This window comes from Leptonotus elevatus, chromosome 12, assembly GCF_054856555.1.
Source record: "Leptonotus elevatus isolate MCC_2025b chromosome 12, RoL_Lele_1.0, whole genome shotgun sequence".
NCBI lineage: Eukaryota > Metazoa > Chordata > Actinopteri > Syngnathiformes > Syngnathidae > Leptonotus > Leptonotus elevatus.
The window spans coordinates 4,039,429-4,060,025 of record NC_141250.1 but is presented as its reverse complement, the minus strand read 5'-3'; the positions used below and the strand labels follow the sequence as shown (position 1 = coordinate 4,060,025).

Genomic DNA, 20,597 nt, shown 5'->3' with positions numbered 1-20,597 from the left:
ATCGATCTTGTAGATATGTTACAGAGTCCGATGGTGTTATACTGACGGCTATCTTAAATTAAATGTAGTGAGACAAGTGAGGAGTGAGCTTTACCATCTTCAGAGCTGCCAAGTGTTATGGATTGTCCATATTTTGTTATCGAAACCACCAAACCCTGCCGCGTTACACCCAATACTCCAGTAACGTATTGTGTCACTGCTCATCCATGAGCAGTGAAGTGGTAGCGGAGGAGTCCAACGTTAGCTTAAAGCTAAAGTCTTGAAGCTAACCCTGATCGCTGTTATTCATATCCGGCAGCGTAACGCTTGGTCGCTTCGGTGACATAACATGTTACTGCTCATTTATGTGCGATGTAGCTCGCAGTAGTAGTGGAGTCCAACGTCTTGATGTTAAGCCCAATTGCGGTTATTCATATCAGGCAGCGTAGCTGATAAAATGGGATGGAATAAAGCCTCAGTTGAAAAAGCTAAATTATGTCGCATTCATCTGTCTTCCACTGTCACTGTTAAGTCACAGGAACGAGAGGTGACCAGCACGAGTACTCCACTTCTCTGTGTGTGTGTGAGTTAACAGATTTTAGTTGTTAGCTTTTCATTCTCTTTTCTGAATGGATTTTGAGTGATGCTTTTTTTTCCCTAGCAGGTGTCTCAGTCTTTTTCGCTTAAAATCACACCTCAGAGGAACTGAAAGAGGTTAATGCCATCCTCTAGTCGCTTAGAAACAAAAATCAGCAATGCTACGTGATGGCATAATCCAAATGAATTACAAAATTTAAATGAATCAGTTGGGGGAAAAAAACACATGCATGCACAAGCACACAGCCAGCAAGTAAACAAAGTGGCTCTATCATATCTTATCCGGTGTGGTCTTGGCGATCGCCTTGCTGGGAAGATTTTCGGCACGTAATTCAAAATCCATGAAATACTCATTTAATATGTATTGATTCAAGGAACCGTTCATCGTGACATGTATAATATATTGTTTAATACAACATATTAAAATATTTAAAAATTCATCCATCCATTTACTTAACCGCTTATCCTCACAAGGATCGTGGGGGTGGGGGGTGGGGGGCGTGGGGGGATGGGGGTGGTGGGGGTAACTGGATCTTATCCCAGCTGGCTTCGGGCAGTAGGCAGGGTACACCCTGAAGTGGTTGCTAGCCAATCGCAGGGCATATTTAAAAATCTTGTCCTTTATTCCATTTTTTTTCTATTAACCGCTCCTAAACGTTATATTATGATACAGCCCTTGAAAAAAAATATTGCAAGACAACAATGGACTTTTTTGTGTGGGTATATTTATCATTTCTCATTTTCCACAAATAAATGCTCAAGATGACAATAGTTTTGCTTGGAATTTTCAAGTCCTGTTTTCAGTAGCTTATAGACGAACACATTCATTTTTCTCCAATGTACATTAACAAATTCAAATAAAATGATGTACAAGTAGTCTACTAATCTTTTCCATCCATTCATCCATTCTCTGTACCTCTTATCCTAGGGTGACCAAATGTTCACTTTTGCCCGCAATGCGGACATGTCCACTGTTTTTTTTTTTTTTTTTACATCTTTTCTGGGCCTCTGTTTGTTTTTTGTTTTTCTCATAAAATCATGACAAGGCCAAGATTTCATTGTGGGACAAATAAGAGATGGAATGCACCATGTTGTTATTGCAACTGGTAGGCTGCGGACTGCTCTCAAATCGATTGAGAGGGGTCAAGGGAAACAAAAGGAGTTTTGTGTGTGCATGTTATTTTTTATAGTAAAAAAATTTTTAAACTAAAAAAGTTCATCTTTTTACGTATCTGACTTCCTGAGCATTCAAATAAGGTCTTAAGCTCACTAGTACCACTCTGCAAACTAGAGACGTGTTTGCGGTGTGGGTTCGATCCCTGCTGCTGCTCCATTAAAAAAACAAACAAGAAGGTTGATCGCAGGGGGCAAAAATGGTTGGGCTTAAAAAAATTATGTCAATATTTCTTCATTTGTCAAGTTCATTTGTCAAGCGTTTATTATCTCGGGGCGGGTTGAGTGTTTTAGTTTTTAAGAAAACAAATTATGATCACCCTACTTTATCCTCACTAGGGTTTGGCTGTGTTAGAGCCTTTCCCAACTGACTTTGGACAAGAGGTGATCGCCAGCCAATCGCATGGCACATATAGTCCAATGCCAATTCACATTCACACCTAAAGGACAATTTAGAGTCTTCAATTAACCTACAATTTATGTTTTTGAGATCTGAGAGAAAACCGGAGTACTTGGTATGTTCGGAGAGAACCTGCAAACTCCACACCAGTCGCCTCTCGTAATATTTTGGGTATAAGTTGGGCATTAAACAGTATGTGTGTAGGATCCATAGAGTAGCAGTAGTCCCATCTCCTGGCTTCAATCCCCAGAGGAGCCACATTGTTTTTCATTAAATTCCCATACACGATTAACAAAGGATATCTTATCCGCAGCGGAAATATTAGCATTACATTAGCAGCCAGGCTTGATTAATGCTATGTGTTTTATCTCCTGGAAGACACATTACCTCCATTATAGCTAGGTAGAGCTGCACTGCATCCCGCTGATAGTTGTTTCTAATGTGTTGACCCTCATGTGCAACTGAATAAGATCACCAAAATATTAGGAACACCTGCAGTGCAGTCCAACACCACAGGTGGCCTCAACTGTAGCTAAAAATAAGCCTTAATGGAGGACTCCACAATAGTTATCTATGTTAGGTGCTGCTTTTAGCCCTCACTTTCTTGCTGCATAATGGCCCATAAACATTGCAGTAGCCCTAAAAGCCATAAAGTGTACACTTGCCGTTATTAAATGTAATTATTTCCTCACTTTTCAATCGTTAAAAAGTACACATTTATTGTTGTGGAGGGCGGCAGCCTAGTCGGCTAAAATATAACATGCATCTCCCACCTACAGTGGTGTAATAATAGCAGACTGTTTAGAAAAAAGTGTGTTAAGCTGAAAAACCTTAGCTCCATACATACACTGCACACTAATCCAAATCATCACACAAAGAAAAAAAATTACCAAAATATATTACATTTCCTTTAAGAAAATAAAGAAAAAGGCTTTTAATACTTTGCCATGCATTTCTTTACAAACTCTAGGATTTACTGAAAAAAACTTGAATGCTGTGTTTTTGTTATTCTGCAATCATTAAACTAATGTTTATTCTGCTTAATTTTTTGGTATTGACCTCAAAAACGGCATTTATTGTGTCAACTCAAGTTCTGTATTGGTTTGAATTATTGGGTCCAGTATCGCTGATAACAATACTTTTTCATTACTAGACAAAGTGCAATTTCTGCAGAAATTGCGTGGGGAATGCTGAAAAGCTGAACGCTATTAGCTGAATGCTAAGATTTGGATGCATGTGCTTATGAAGCAAATTGAAAGATAAATTACTTAAGTACTAAAATGTGGTCCAAGCGGGGTTTAAACCCAGGAAATTACTAAAGTACTAAAATGTGATTTGAACACAGGTAGGTACTCCATGGTGGAGGGGAATTGCCCTGACCACTGAGCTGACTTGACTGACGTTTGAAATCATAGCTAATGGCGTATTTATTTTTAAAAGTGTCATCTGATGCTGAAAGCTAACATGCATTTAATAATTTCAGTGAAATTATAATCCATTTCCTGGTATGATAGTCAGTTGGTATCCAACCATCGAATTTACAAAAAAAAAAATCCATGCGGAATTTGAACCCAGGTACTCTGGTATGGCAGATACTTGCTTTAACCACTGGGCTAACTTGACTTGTTCGAAAACATAGCTAATGGCGTATTTATTTGAAAAAGGGTCATCTGATGCTGAAAGCTAACGTATTTAATAATTTCAGGGAAATTATAATGCATTTCCTAATATGGTAGTCAGTTGGTATACATGTACGTCACTTAGCATAATGGCCATGGATATAATTGCAATGTACAGTCAAAAGTGGGATTCAAACCCACAACCTGCTGATTACTGGACAATGCACTTTACCAACTGCGCCACTGCGCAGTATCATAGAGCTGGTAGTGATGATAAGTTGTATGTATGGAAGTGGGCGTGGAAAGTGACAGAAAAAGTTGAATGTCTGTCCCATTGAAAATGAATAGGGAAAAGTTGATATTTAACATTAAAATGTGTGAATACTGTAAGTACCTAATATGAAATCAGGCGATATATACCCTGGGAAGCGTGAATTTTTGAAGCAATTTAAGATTTGAACGGTGTAAATCGGAAGTATTATGTGGGAGTTGTTACATGGCAAAAAAGTGTGCAGAATACAAATCTGAATAACATATGTGTGAATGCTTGGTAGCTAAATAGGACCAACATGAGAAATATTCCAAGACCACCCTGCTTGCACGACCTTTACTGTCTTCACAGTGGACTGTGGCTTCAATTACAAGTTTGTTGATCGTCTGATCTTTCTCGATGTTTTGATTTGGAATATCAAGCGCAGTATTCCCAATCAAATTGTGTGTATGGAAATAAAAGCTACAAGTCAATTCGGTTCAATTCCATTGTCTATTTAAAGCGCTAGGTTAAGATGCACAGTTAAAAAAACACATTACTGTACTCAAATATTCCACGAAGATTCCAGCCAGCCTCAACAAATCTTTTCAAGTAAAATTGAACCAACGAATGAAACAGTGGTGCTAACAATAGAATGAATGTCATATCCAGATTAAAAGTTAGCACTTGACATTAAGGTAGAATGTGAAAATCAACACCTCCTCATCCAGAGTAATTATAGTTTTGATCCAAATGGTGTGCAATGACTGTTAATATGTCAGCAATCCTTGCGTAAATATACTTTTCTTGTGTCTTTCTATTTGCTATTATGATGATGCTATATAATGTGTGTGTGTGTGTGGGTGGGGGTGTGTGTGTGTGTGTGTGTGTATATATATATATATATATAAATTCCCATCATTCTGAACCCAACTATATATAAAACAATAACATTATTAAATTTTAATGGGGTCATTATTTTGAAACGTATTCAAATTTTCTCGGTACAGCTGAGAGAAAAAAGGGATTTAAAAAAAATGATGCGTACATTTATATCTGTTGGTAGTCCCTGTGTCAAAAGGGAAGAAGCTGGAAAGCGGCAACATTCCCCAGGGAGTTAACGAGGAGGAAAAACAGCATCTTTACGAATATTCCCAGTCACATCCGGACCTTCGCGAAGGTGGTCGGCCCGTCGCACCTGTTTCAGCAGCCCTGCAGCTGAGCGAGCTAATGAGGGATGGCGCACCGCACGCCAGGCGGCGAGTAGCAAGCTCGTTAGCATAGACCTCTGCGAGGGAAGACTGTCACCCACTTTTGTTGCCGCTTAATTGGATGTTCCTGTCAGTGCATTTGCCGCCGCAATCGGGGAGTGTTTCGCCAGTCGACTTCCACACTGCACCCTGTACACTTTTGCTGCCATCTTGTATTGTGTTTGCCATTTGTTTAAATCCACAGTTATTTTAACACCACGAGCATTTGTCTGTACTCACCAGTATGACAAGCACTGACCCACATTTACAACCTTCATTTCATCACTTATCCATGGGAAATCTACTATGTCCAAGTTTGAACAATTTAATATTTTTCCAACAATCAATCATATTGGTCAGTCCCTACTTGTTCTGTTATTTTTATCCATCTATCCAACAATCCATCTTCTACCGCCTATCCAAGGTTGGGTCGCGGGGGCAGCAGCTTTAGCGGGGAAGCCCAGACTTCCCTCTCCCCAGCCACTTCAACCAGCTCTTCCAGCGGGATCTCAAGGCGTTCCCAGGCCAGTTGAGAGACAAAGTCTCTCCAGCGAGTCCTGGGTCGTCCCCGGGGCCTTGTCCAGGAGGCATCCGAACCAGATGCCCAGGCCACCTCAACTGGCTCCTCTCAATGTGGAGGAGCAGCGGCTCGACACTGAGTCGCTCCCGGATAACCGAGCTTCTCGCCCTATCTGAGGAAACTCATTTCGGGCGCTTGTATCCGGGATCTTGTTTTTTTCGGTCATGACCCACAGCTCGTGACCATAGGTGAGGGTAGGGACGTAGATCGACCGGTAAATCGAGAGCTTTGCCTTTGGACTCAGCTCCTTCTTCACCACAACGGACCGATACAGAGTCCGCATCACTGCATACGCTGCATCAATCCGCCTGTCGATTTCCCGCTCCAACCTGCCCTCACTCGTGAACAAGACCCCAAGATATTTTAACTCCTCCACTTCAGGATTTCATCCCCGACCTGGAGAAGGCACGCCACCCTTTTCCGACTGAGGACCATGGTCTCGGATTTGGAGGTGCTGATCTTGACCCCAACTGCTTCACGCTCGGCTGCGAACCGCTCAGAATTCTCCCTTTAAAGTCAGAATTCTGACTTTTAATGTCAGAATTCTGACTTTATTCTTAGAATTCTCACTTTAATTACAGAAATCTGACTTTAAAGTAAGAATTGTCACAAAGTGAGAATTCTGACTTTATTCTAAAAAATCTCACTTTAAAGTCAGAATTCTGACTTCAATCTCAGAATTCTGACTTTAAAGTGAGAATAACTTTAAAGTGTGAATTCTGACCTTATTCTAAATCAGAATTATGAGAATAAAGTCAGAGACTTTAGAGACAGAGACAGAGTTCTGATACTTTAAAGTCAAAATTCTGAGATTAAAGTTATATTTCTGAAAATCTTTTTTTTTCTCTCTTTACTGGCCCTAATCCTCTTCCGTAGAGAATAGGTTGAAAGCGAATATGTCAATTTTACACTCCACCTCTTCTTCAATCTCCGGAAGCCTTGTAGCATTACGTCTCCTCAAGATTTAAAGTCACAGTAAGAATATTGAGAAAGAAGTTCTCAATAGACAATAATGAGTGGACATAGTTAGGCTTGATATTTCAGCTGGCTTTTTGTACCAAACCATGCGCTGGTGTGAAAATGGGTCTTTTATTTTGCGGAGCGCTTTGAGCTTGTGGTCTGAAAGCACTAAATATAAATAACAATTATCTATTTATAAAAAAATAAGTGGACATTGCAGTGGAAGCACCGAATTTTAAGCCACGTTGGACAGTCAGGTGTTGTACACATAACATACTCATAGATTTAAACAAATGACTTTTGACACGAAAAAGCTACACCGCAATGATCGGGGCCAGTAGGGTGGATGCAGTAACTCATTTAGAGTAGGCATTGCCTGCGAACGCATTGTGTTTGATGGGCAATGCTGGCAGTGGTGACGCTCATGTCTTTACCATCTTATCAATGATGGTGAAATTAAATTTGCGCGTTTTCAGTGAATTAAATTAGCGACTGAACATGATTTTTGGGAGGTGTTGTGCTGATGTTTGGTTGTAATGTGGTGTTGGGTAACTCAAGAAACATGCCACTTTTGATTTCCTGAAAAGTGATCCTAGAGATGCGAGGATTCCGCCAAGCGACGATTTCTTCCGTGAAACTGTCATCATTATTCCCAACAGCCTATTCGGAGCGTTTCTATTGGTTGCACTGCTTCCAGAACTTGTATGTGAATGTTAGATTTTTGGTCTAATCCGATTTCAGCTTCTACAATTTGTGCTGACGTGGACAGTCTTATCAGCCCAAGCCCTGTTAGAAACTGTAGTGCTGACCGATGTAATTTAAACTGTATTCGCCACGAGACGGTTGCTTTAACCAATGAGATTTCAAATTCATCCTATCAGTGCCATTTTTCTGTACTTTGATTGGAGCAAAACTGGCTACGTCTAACTTTGACTCGAAGAACACCACTGAAGCCATCTGCACACATTAATAATCAGTATGATGTATTTTATTTATTTATTCATTTGTATTTATGTCAAAGTATTAGAAAAATGTCGATTCTGAACTGCTCTTGATAACGTGTGGGACATGGTTGCATGCAATTCAGTATGGTATTGATGTTTTTATAATTGCAACGTGATAGTGCAGATGGATTAAGTCAGGAAAATCCTCACAGAAGGATCAAGTACCAAATGTACAGCAAGCCGCTAATATTCCCAGGCTGTCAGGTGCATGCCAAAGCAACATTTAGCATCATAACCCCAAGCAGTAACAACATTTTAGACAATTACAGGCCTGAAGAAAGCCATAAAATGAAGGAAAGATAGGCACAAACGTCAAATGAGCTTAACCACAGAGAAAAACACTCCCGTTTCCATTATATTCAATAGATAAGTCTCTGACTTGAATATCTATATAACTCGAGCTAAAAAACGTAATTAGTGGGAGGGGGGGGGGGGGGGGCATATAAACAGCACTCCCCAGGACATGGACACAGATGCACACAACATTGTGGCAAAACCACACACCAGAGTCTAATGGAATGGTAATTATCGTTTACATAAAGTCAGATCATCCGTAATAATGTGCTTTAAAGTTATCTGCAACATGTGGTAACATGCTGTTCATCTGAGGGACAGTGTAGGTGCCTCAGTAGGTGCCGCTGTTTTGATCAAAGTGGAAATGGACTTAGTCATGTGTGAACAATCAGTAATTACCTGTTTTCTCTTTCCAATGTGGAAAAGTGGGGGATGAGGTGTTAATTTGTTCAGTGGACATAAGTTAAGTGGACAATGTACTTGGCGCCAATGAGAGTGGAGGTCATTATTTGAAAAAAACACAACATCAAAACTAGCATCTACCTGTCTGTGATGGTGCACGTGTCAAAGTGAAGATGGTTAAAGATTCCCAGCATGCCTTGCTGCACGAGACTGAGATTCACCGGCTGGCCGTTGATGGAGATAAGCTGCATGCAGCCCTGGAAGGCCGGCGATGGACAGTCAGCAGCTGGACAGCCTGGAAGGTAATGACACCATGTATGTTTTTGAGTTTTATTTTCATTTTCATCATGTGACCATGATGTCACATGTACTTCTGGGTGGCAGAAGATGGAGCCTTCCACTAGTAAAAAAAACAGCAACAAAAAACCTCTATGCCATTTGACAAAGTGATTGAGTAAGAGGGTAAATGGCTTGAATGGTTGGCCTATTTGCCTTCTTCTCTACCACATTAGTATGAATGTATTACATGTCAGATGAAAATAAGATATTATACAAGGTAAATTGCTTGAAAGGGAAGCTGTAATTTACATTTTAACAGGTAAGTTGATTAAAAAAATAGACGTGGTGGAAATTGAAACACATTAATTAACATGATCATTGAGGGACTGGCTAATTCATTTTTTTGTACTAGGATGAATGGCACAAACGCTCTTTTCATGATAACACTATAGATAGGTAGGTGACAATAGCTGGCGCTATTTTTGTGTGATCACGTCACACCAAGTCAGCTTGATCTCCTCTCAGAAAATCCAGTGTGCTCTGGCTGGTTAATTTTATTTTATTTTCTTAGGTATGATGCACAGGAGAATCTCCTCTCTTGCCCCCTTTTCCATTTCTCGAGTTGCAAGCAGTACATTGATGTCTATCACAGGCACGGCTTATTAAGTTATCTTTGAACCCCACGAAAGTGTTGAAAGGGAGCTTCTTTTTTTTAATGTAGCGACATATCTCCACTAATTTTGAGGTATTGAAGGACATGCTGATGAAGCCTTACCTAATTTATACAATGCTGACGAAAATAGTACGATGCCAACATTTTATTTTATTTTTTTTATCACATACCGTATTTATTGTTAATTTTGTATTTTCAAGATGCCGTTCTCATGATGCTCTGTTTGTATGACTGTTTTTCGAGACCCAAAGGAGATGTCGGTGCCGGAGTTGCCGTCCCGCGGGATAATTCCCGTCGTATATTGCGAGTAATGGTGTGGGAGGCCGGTAGCAAAATAACTTGTGAGAATGGTGCCTCTTTTTTTTTTTTTATATATATAATTCGGTCCACATTTAAGGAAAACGGTGAGGCCTTAATGTCTCAGATTCAAAAATGTATCACAGGACATTCTATTGTTTTGAATGTACAACAAGGGGTAATTTCTGCCCATTTTTTAAAGTCTTTAAAATAGCTTAATTTCCTTAATTTTTTACATTTTGTTCCTTTATTCAAGCTCTTTTCAGTGACATTGGTTTTGCTGTAAAAAAAGAAAGAAAAAGATTTTCATTTTTTGGGGGTTAAATACCTACTATAGAGCTGAAGTTAGCAAGCAGGCTAGTTAGTAAGCTAGCTGTTGCATCTTGCTAAAGAACACAGCAACACAACCAAACATTTTATACATTCCTGTGAGAAAAAGCTTAATGATATATTTTTCAGTATTTTCAGGTTTGGTCAGGTCTTGTGTTATGCTAGTTTTTTCTTTCTCCCTGCAGTGTTAGCGTGTAAAGGGGCTGTGATAGACCATTCATGGAGCTGCAAGCCTGGCTCAGACTCACCACTGGTTAGAAGTGCTGTCAGATTTTGTAGTGCTTCCATGTGTCTCCACTTTTCTTTTCTTTTTTATCTTAGTCCAAACATAAGCTAATGTCATAGTTTTTAGTTTAGATCAGTGGTAGTCATTATACCTTGGATAGGGTGACCAGATGTACCGTTTTGGCTGGAACAGTCTTTTTTTAGCCTTTAGTCCCACATCCCAGCGGATTTCGTCAACCTTATTGTTTTGTCCCGTTATTAGGCAGGTCCCGTCCTGGCGTCACGTTTTGTTTTGTTTTTTGCCATGTCTATGTCAATCCCACAGTTGCCATAGTGATTCATACAATAAACCCATTAAAAGAGAATTTAACAGTTAAATTCCTTCATATTTATTTCCAAATTCATGTTTGTGTTCTCATTCACATCTGCATTTAATCGGTAGCACAGTAGCAAGCGTTGACCGGAACTAGAACTCCTTCCTGCTGTAACATCTAAGAATCATGGGAAATGTAGTCCTACAATACACTGCGGTCGCCGCCACTCTGTCAGACAATGCAAGTTGAACTTTCTAGCGGTAGGCTACATTTCCAATGTTACAATGAATGTGTTAAACTTACATCTTTCATGTCGCGTCACACACTGGCTTTCATTAACAAAACGGTCCTTTGAGAAAAGTTGTTGGAACACGTCCTTCAAAAATAAAATGAATCCATTGTCTTCTCGAAGAATTGGACGACAAGTGAAAAAGCACTGGGATGCTCATTTGTGCACTATGAAGCCAAAAACCAAGCAACCCCCTTCCTGATCGTTGTTTCCTCATTGTTCTCCACAGAGCATTTGCGAGCAGGAAAATAAAAGAAGCAGCTAGCGTCTCGAATTTCTGTGGGTGTGACAAACCTTTACCAGAGGCGGTGCCACTAACCCAAGGGGGCGGGGTCGAGTGCACTTTTTTTTCTTTTCTTTTTTTTTTCTCGGTGCAGTGGTCGAGTGCACTTCCGTGTCTTGTTGACGTCACCAAGTCACGGAAGTTTAATTTGTCCGTTTGAAGCACACATTTTAGAAAGGAGGAGAAAGCTAAAGAAGTTGTGGACGGACTTTTTTCATACCTGTTTGGGTTGTAGACAGGCCGGTGATGCATATTATTATTAGAAAACACCACTAAAGTGCATTTTCATACCATGAGACCATTACATTTGGTGACATTTATTGGATATTTCATTTTAAAATTTTAGTTTTTCTAATTTTGAAAATCTAGTCACCCTAACCTTGGAGTCTATTGCTTGCAAACATTTTGAAAAGGTCTACACACCAACCTCCAAAGTAAAAGTTGCCTCTCGATTCCAGCGCCGCCGACAGTTCGATCTCAGACGGCGGCTCGCTATCCACCGTCAGACGGATGAGGAAATTGCTCGTCTCCAGACTCACGGAATGCCACAATCCATCATTGACTGTGTAATCTGCAAGAGAACCAATGAGATGGCAGCCAAAGAGTTATTTGTTCTGTCTTTCCGCTCTACGCGCCGCTCAAGGCGGCAACGAGTATACGGCAATTGATGTTGTTTTCACGGCATTCTTTTACAAGCTGATTAAATTCTGTTTGCGTGTCACCTTTCAGCTCACCTGGAGAGACCTCCGACTTGCGCCCGGAGGCGTGCAGGGTCAGCTGCAGCCGGCCGTTGTGGATGTGTAGCTGTGCTCTCTGGGGCCTTGGGCCAAGTGGCGCAGACAGCAGCAGCCCCTCGGCGTTCCACGTGCGGAAGTGGAAGCGGGCGGAGAAGCCCCCGGTGGCAGACGCTCCCACCGCTGCTGACGGAAGTGTCAGGAAGCTGCTGTTGGCGCTCAGGAAGGTACAAGCCGCCAGCTGGGGCTGTGAGCACGAGAAGGTCACGTTGCCCTACAGTGTGACACAGGCTCCAATTTACACCTCTTTTTAGGACAGCGTGTCTCATGTGAGATTGAATTCTATTTGTATGGAAATCGAGTTGACATGCTCGGGCACGGAACATATGGCTAAAGAGCCGCCAGTGAAACCTTTCTCTCACCCAGACCAAAATAATTAAAGTCCAACTGTTTCAATGAATCAGCTTGTAAGACTTTGATACAACGCCTGACAAATTTAAAACATCATATATCTAAGACTTTTTTTTGTGGAATCGTCATATTCCCATTCGGGAAGTCAGTTGGATTTCTCTTACTCACCAAATAATTAAAATTCCAACCGTTGGAGTGCATCAGCAGACAGTTGTACGCCTTTGATGTAAAATCATGACACCTTTAAAACATCATAAATCTAAGACTTTTGGTGGAATATTATTATTCCCTTTTGTGAAGTCAGTTGGATACATGACTTACTCTCACCCGGACTGAAATAATTCAATTCCAGTCATTTCATCAAATGAAATTGTAAGACTGCATAATCATGACACTTTTATAATATCATAAATCTAAGGCTTTTTTTTTTTCTAAGCAGCAACAGCCAGTCAAGCTTGTCATTCATATCATATTATCTGAACAAATCTCTTTACAAAATGACAGACTATTCAGATTATATACATAATTTTAACCCTATAAAGCCAAACGTATCATTATAAATAATTTCATGATTATAATGTTTTTTTCCCCCATTAAAACCCTAACGTATATGATCTGACACATGCATTGCAGGGATAATCCATTAGAGGGCAGTATCACCCAGGTGATGGCTTTACAGCGATCTTGCAAGATTGCCCCAATTTGTTATGTCTGTTTATTATATTTTTGACAGCTATAAATGTACACATTTAAAGCATTGTGACCAGATGTATCAAATACGACACAAATCAAAAGTCATATATGGAACTTGACCCCCCCCCCCCAAAAAAATAAAATTGTTTGTTAATGTAAGATTTTTGTTGTTGTGGCCTCTGAGTTGGTGATAAAAAAAAATTAAAAAACAGATGAAAAAAGGTTTGCGAGCTCTTCATTGTTGCTTTAATCACCACAGCAGTGTACAGCAGTGAATCCCCCCTCACATACAACAGGCTTCTCTTCCACAAACAGATTTCTGAAACCCTCTTGAAGTGGTGGCCTCAACCACCAACCTTAATTGAAGGGTGACCCCGCCCACATACAAAACACTTAACAAATATCTACATCACTGAAAAAATATATACACATAATAGAAATGCAGTTAACGTTGTGTTCTTACAAATCATGTTAATAATTCTCAAATAAACATTGCTTTACTGGCTGCCACTTGAGACAGTCCAATCAACTGGAATGAGGTGCAAATGGGCGCGCCTCCATGCTCCAAGTGCTCCACACCTTTCCAGTGAGGGAGGGTGGATTGCTCCCTCACAGTTACAAAGAATCCGATTTTTCTCTCATATATTTAATGTTTCAGGCTTCTGCTGTAGCTGATATATACAGTTTGATATGTTGAACATTCAAACTAAACAAATGTTAAACTTTTTGCTCTGGTCAAGAGCAACACAAAAAGAAAGGTTAATGTGAATTGTTCAACAAAACGTAATTTAAATCAACATTTCCTTTTTTTTTCTTAGTAAACTGAGCCACTGACTTGTTTCAAAATAATGTACCCAAAAAGGAAGTTACTATTTAACATGAAAAATAAATGGACATCATGGAAACCGATTAAAAATTCAAGTAAACTCAATGTCTATAATATTGTTTTTGGTTAAAGGTGCATTGTGGAACCTGTCTGTTTTTTACTCATGCCTACCCCCTCTTTGCTTAAAGCGCAACTGCAGCCTCTGTGTCAAGTTTGTGCAAGGCGTCGCGCCAATCACTGCACACTGAAGGGAAGATACAAGCTGATAGGCGCAGTCACAGTTAAAAAGTCAGGGCTCTTTGAACTCATCTGGGCATCGGTGGAGCATGCATGATGTAGAAAAATCTTTTAACATTTACATTTTAAACTCCACAATGCATCTTTAAGGTATCTTTTAGTTCACAATATAGTTAACGTTTAAAAATTTGCTTGAAATGTCTGTTTAAAATCTGTGTTTTTGTTTTGGATTGTTGTTTTTTATTAATAAAACAAGGCAAAAACTGTTATTTTATCATTTGTTATCTACTTAAAATTGAAAGGGTCTGATCTACTCTTACTAACTAATTTCCCAAGATTCTGGACTGGTAGATAATACAGTAAAATCAAATGAAAGAGGTCTATAATCAATTCGTTTTATTTGCCCATCAAGACTGTGCATTATTATATTTGTAAAGGCAGACGCTTTGACACAGCTGTTGTTCTCTAATCTATTCGCGCAGGCTCAGTTAATTGGTATTGCAAATACAACTCTGATCTTGTCTTTGTAACACCATCTTTTTAAAGCTTTCACACCTCCAGCCTCTCACATCTACAACACCTCCGTCATTCCCAGGAGGTGCTAATTGGAGCTAAAAATCAATATCCTCCAAGGTGGGGTGAAAAATATCTAGCAAATAAAGTCAGCGTAAAACTGCAAACTGCAAACCTTATGGGGCTAAGAGAACAGAACATAAACAAAATAAACACACTTAAATATCCACTAATTTGGGTGAATCTTAAAGTCACAAAACAACAAAAGACTTGAGTGTCTTCTGCAACCGCTGTCTATCTTTAAATACACGGCCATGTTGACATAGTAGAACAGTAAATAGGCAAGGCAAGACACCTTTATTTATATCATAGGTGTCAAACTCCGGGCTTGGAGGGCCGCAGTACTGCAGGTTTTGGAGGTTTCCCTCTTCCAACACAAGCTGATTCCAATCAGCAGAATCATTATCAGGCTTATGCAGAGCTTGCTGATGAGCTGATCATATACCAGCTGTGTTGGAGAACGGAAACATCCAAAACCTGCAGGACCGGAGTTTGACGCCTATGATTTATATAGTGTATTTCACACACAGTTTAAGTCAATGTGATTTACATTGTTACAACATTTAAAGGAAATAATATTTAAGACATTTAAGATATTTATAAGCAAATTACATAAATAAAAAGCAGTTTACTAAATTTATTTTCTTCAGCGTAAGAAAATGATTTTTGAAAAATGTATTACAGAACTGCTCAAAAAAAAACATGGATTTAAAAGCATGTATACTTAGGACTAACTTCAGTTCCGTTGGTATCTTATTTCATTTACGTGCTGCACAATAGCTAATGCTGATGCACCATGTTTGCTTTGAACTTTATATAGTAGTAGGGCACTTTCTGTTCAGATTACCCAAAAATAAGAAAACAATTTCCACAACACACCATGACATTTATATTTTGGTGAGGCTCTGGATAAAGATGCAGATGCAGGAATTGGTTTTTACAATCACAATGGCATTGGAGGATGCAGCCAACCTCCTATCTGAATCATAATAGCGCTCTGTGTTAATGAACCAGAAAGTTGCCAAATACTTAATAAACAGATGGACAAACAGACCACAAATATGACGCACCATGATTTTTTGTGTACAGCGTGATATTCTAGTTATCATTAAATCGTGGCTGGGGAACTTCCTTTACTCAACTGCACATTGGGCGAGGCGTCTAGCAGGGAAGAAGCCTGTATTTGTAAAACACAACACATTTTTTGGTATCGTGCAGAGAAACGAGTCAACTGGAAGAGACATAAAAGTCGCACAGTTCCCCGGAGCATAAACATGGACACACACAACACTGTGGACCAACGTCAGTCTGCTGAAATGGTAATCGTCATTAACGAAGCCATCTCCACATAATGTTCGATCGTCTGTAATACTGTGCAAGAAAGTCGTTTGCAGCACGAGGTAAGTCTCCACACTTTAATTCATCTGAGAGACTTTTCCTTTGCCTGCTGCTGTTGTGGTTAATGGGCTCATCACAACACTCTCTAATGACCGTGTATGAACAATAGCGTCATTGAAGAGAGAAAATTACACTAATCTATTTTGTTTTGTAAAGGAAAATATGGATGCCTCAATTTGGGAAGTGGCATTCCAACACATTTTTGGAGTAATATAAAAGACTTAATCTGAAAGAACATTTACGTGCCTCTGTAGGTGCTGCTGTTTTTCACGAGCAACAGAGTTCAAATGAACCTCAACACGACATGTTATGCTTTTGTAATCCCAATTTTAAACAGTTCCCACACATCTTAAAAACGTGTTTTTGTCAAAATAGGATTCATAACGTGTCAAGCGTCCGGTTCACGTGCCACATCTGGCCCATTACGCAATAATGCCTGCGTAAAAATGTAATAAATTGTTTGGAATAAGACCACCCAGCATGCTTGAACAAATAAAGGCAGGCTATTCAATTTGCAGTTTTTGGCAACACATACTTTTTAACTGTCAAGAGGCACTGATAACAAACAAAGGTAATAATTACAACTACAGCAAAGCATGCTGGGTATCCATTAACAAACCAAAATATATTTTTAAATGATGTGATGTGAAGACAATGGCACACAGACTACACATTCTATAATGGAGTGAAGCTCTCTTTAGTGGCACATTTAATGTTCGTTTCTTACGCAAACAACCCAGGAACAGCAGCATGCATCGTGGCGATTTCTCAACTCTGTAACATCTTTTAACTCTCATACAGTATATCAATTTGCGACCAGGACCTGCACTTCCCATTCTGGTCTCTCGCACCAAGACTGTAGCATCTATCCATCCATCCATCCATTTTCTGTACCGCTTGTCCTCACAAGGGTCGCAGGGGTTGCTGGAGCCTATCCCAGCTGGCTTCGGGCAGTAGGCAAATGGAGCATATTATCTGTTAATGTTAGCAGCTGTTTTTGTGATGAATATTAATAAAACATCACATAGGAGTTGTTTCATTAATGAACAACTGAAGTCCATATTGAAAATCAAAGAAAATATGCCAAATGTCCAGCGCTGATAGAATGGCAGAAGAGCAAAGAAACATTTTGATTTATAATTATTTAAAAAAAAAAATTATTTCTTCTGTATTCACTTTTTTTCTGCAACATGTTCATATTTGGAATTTGTATAATTATGAGGTAATTGTATACAGAGTATATATATTTTTTTATAATGTTTTGTATGCTATCTGTTTCATTTTTATAGTTTTAGTATGATCAATAAATGTTCACACCTAAGGTGTGCTTTGAGTTTAGGCCCCCTGTGCGATTGAGTCTGACACCCCTCCATCAATCCATTCTCTTCCTCTTATCTGGGATTGGGTTGCAGGGGCAATCGTTTAAAGAGGGGGCCACATTAAACATTCTACAATAAAAGGGGCTCAAGCATTCCCCCAAAATATAGCTAATCCAATCTTCTCTATCTTTATTAATAACAGTTCAGAACATTGACAGTTCTTCAGAACGTAAATAAGAATGTTCAACCGGTATATTTTAATATTATATATTATAATATTTTAAATGTTTTAAATATATTTTTTAAACATTTTTCATTTATTTATGCTAGGGGCGTCAGGCGATTAAAATCTTTCATTGTAATTAATCGCCAGACTTCAATAGTTAATTCCCGATTCACGAATTTCATATCTATTTTAAATGTACAATAAAATGCACAATACAATTTTTTTTTCATAGTTTTCATATAAAAGTGGAAAAATGTTAAACTAAAAGAAATATAGCTGCATCTTTTAGTCATTGATACAGTAATTTCATAATAATTCATAACATTTTGTTAAAATGAAAAAGATGTACTGTAGTGTAAAAAACGGGTGTGATATTGATTTGTGTTGGTCATTTTTCTGCTACTAGATGACATCATTGCATTTGTAAGACATTGGTAACAGCTCAGTGCATTTTTCTTTTCATATTAAGAGCTATCTAATCTTTAAAATGAAGTAACTTGGGAAATTCTGCACATTTTTAAAATTGTAAAATACAACTTGAATCCAGTCTCCACAAATATATGCATTATTATTAAATTTATTACTGCTAAATTTTGACGTGGACGTGTCTGCTGCTTTGCAACTGGAATTCCCCCAGTACAGGTTATCTAAATATTTTTTAAAATAGTGGCGTTAAAGGAACTTAAAATTAACACACTCATTTTGACAATCCTAATTTATGCATTTATTTTGTGGCAGGTGGAGAGGCAACGCTTTTTGGCAGTTTATCCCCATTTTTTTTCAAGAATCATTGATGTTAAAAAAACAACAACATTAGGTTATATAAATGCACTTCCTTGACAAGTGGTATCAAGGTTGTATTCTGACAAGTGCTTCCAACAAAAGTCATCTGAATGACATCAGTAAAACTCCAGACAATGACATGAAAAACCTCACCGAAGTGACTCTAAAATCCCTCCAGAGCTAACAAAAATGACTTCATTTATCGGCCATGGAGCCAAATGAGTTACATTTAAACTGGGGTTCAATACTGCACAGTGCAGGCAGGCATCATGTCCGGGATGGGCGACCGGCGGCAGTGGAGTGGGCCGAGGCCTTATCGGCGCCTGCAGGGCAGTGCAGAGCAATCACAGCTCCTTGACTTGCAATGAGATTCCCCTCCATCAACCTCAGGGAGATTGTCCCATTGAAATTCCATTACAGCTCCTATCATGGCAGCTGCTCTCTCCCCGCCTCCCTGCTTTTGTTGTCAGTAAAGGACTTTTAATGCCCCAATCACACTTTAAAGGCCGAGGGTTGGCTCAGGCGAGATGCTGTATGAAGGTTTGCAGAGGTCTGTCTGATTATCGGACCCTCCACATCTCTTCATCGCGTTGGAAATGATGGCCGCTTTACAGATTCCCCCAACCAATTTTCTTCCCAGAAATCTCTAAATGCATATTTTCACCGTGACATCACAAATCTATGTTTGGCTAATGAATTTATGTGAAAGCATCTGGGTGGATCAATAAACAAATGTGTTTTCAAGTACCTCAGACAACAAGTAAGTGCTTTGTTTATAAATCTTTCATCTCTGAGGCCAACCATCAAATACAAATGATTTAATTAATAAATAAAAAAAACAAGGTTGAATAATGGGGAAGAGTAAGAACTTGATGTTTTTACAGATACAGTACAGGTACAGTGCAGGTTCTGATGATAGGTTTCAAGAATTAATTTGGACAAATAATCTGTCAGTAATAATCTTTTTAACAACTAGGTGGAGTCATCCTAAGGCTACAACAAGGTCTGGTTCAGTAACATTTCAATTTCAGCAATATTTGTATATTTTCAAATTAAAACTAGGAGGGATAATAAAAAGAAATCCAAATAAAATTACCAAAGTTTGCATGATTTTGAGCAAGGCATCATAAAGTGTGAACATTTTAAATTGCTGTAGTCTGAACAATCCTAACTAACATTAACAATGACACTTTCTTCCTCATGTCTTTCCTGCGCGAAAACAGTTGATTCATTTAGAGCTCTATTCTGCTCGGAATAAAATGCTTGAGTAGGCCGAGTTACAGATCACACGATTGGTCCGTCGAGCATGATGTCAGCCTCCACCACTCAACCCTTCCCCACCACGGACAAACTGTGGAGTGTTCGCTGCGAACACTTCACACTGAAAGGAAGATACAAGCTGATAGGTGCAGTCGCAGTTAAAAAGTCAGGGCTCTTTATACTCATCTGGGTATTGGTGGAGCATGCATGATGTCGAAAAATCTTTAACATTTACATTTTAAACTCCGCAACGCACTAAAGAATTTTTCAACCTTAATAAAATATTTTCATAAATCTTCTAATGAAACATCGACTTAAAACTAGCTGAATGCTACCTTTGCCATGGCCTGAGGGGGTCTGTATAATTTTTAGTGACACTAAGCAACTTTGAGGAGAATGGTAGGAACACTGCCAAAAAACTACAAATGTGTTGACTGCTTTATAGAATACATCACTTCCCCTTTTACCCATTTGTTACAAAGACGGAAGTCAATTTGAATGTGTGTGAGCTCAAAAACTACTCAATGCACTTGTCCTCATGGGAAATGTGGTCTTCCTTCAGGCATAACGTTACCACAATAATCAACGTAAACTAAAAGTTCCTTAGTGTTGCTTTTAATACTGGCATGAGTGGAAAAGCTGTGAAGGTTAAAATGTGTAAATAGTGGTGTGCGATACTGCAAATTTTGGTATCGATCCGATACCAAGTAAATACAGGGCCAGTATCGCCAATACCGATATCAACACTTTTTGAAAATTATGGAATACATATTTTTTTTATGAAGGGAGCTGTATTATCAGATTGCTTATTCACAATACATTTTCAAGTCTTGTGTTGTTTCCTTTTTAAACAAAGGAGAAAATCAGGACAACGTTTATTGCCAAATAGAAAATACTTTATCAATGTTTTTTCCTCCAAAAACATTCCAACCATAACAA

General features: G+C 39.0%; 1 protein-coding gene across 1 annotated transcript in view; it reads right to left on the bottom strand.

The window, feature by feature from the left end:
* Window positions 1-20,597, bottom strand: part of LOC147164281 (contactin-associated protein-like 5) — a 145,482-nt gene that overhangs the window by 56,403 nt on the left and 68,482 nt on the right. The window contains exons 8-10 of the mRNA XM_086091070.1: window positions 11,933-12,206; window positions 11,626-11,769; window positions 8,650-8,803 (exon numbers count right to left, since the gene is read on the bottom strand). Of these exons, the coding sequence (XP_085947196.1) occupies window positions 8,650-8,803; window positions 11,626-11,769; window positions 11,933-12,206 (572 nt within the window). The remainder of the gene's footprint in view (window positions 1-8,649; window positions 8,804-11,625; window positions 11,770-11,932; window positions 12,207-20,597) is intronic.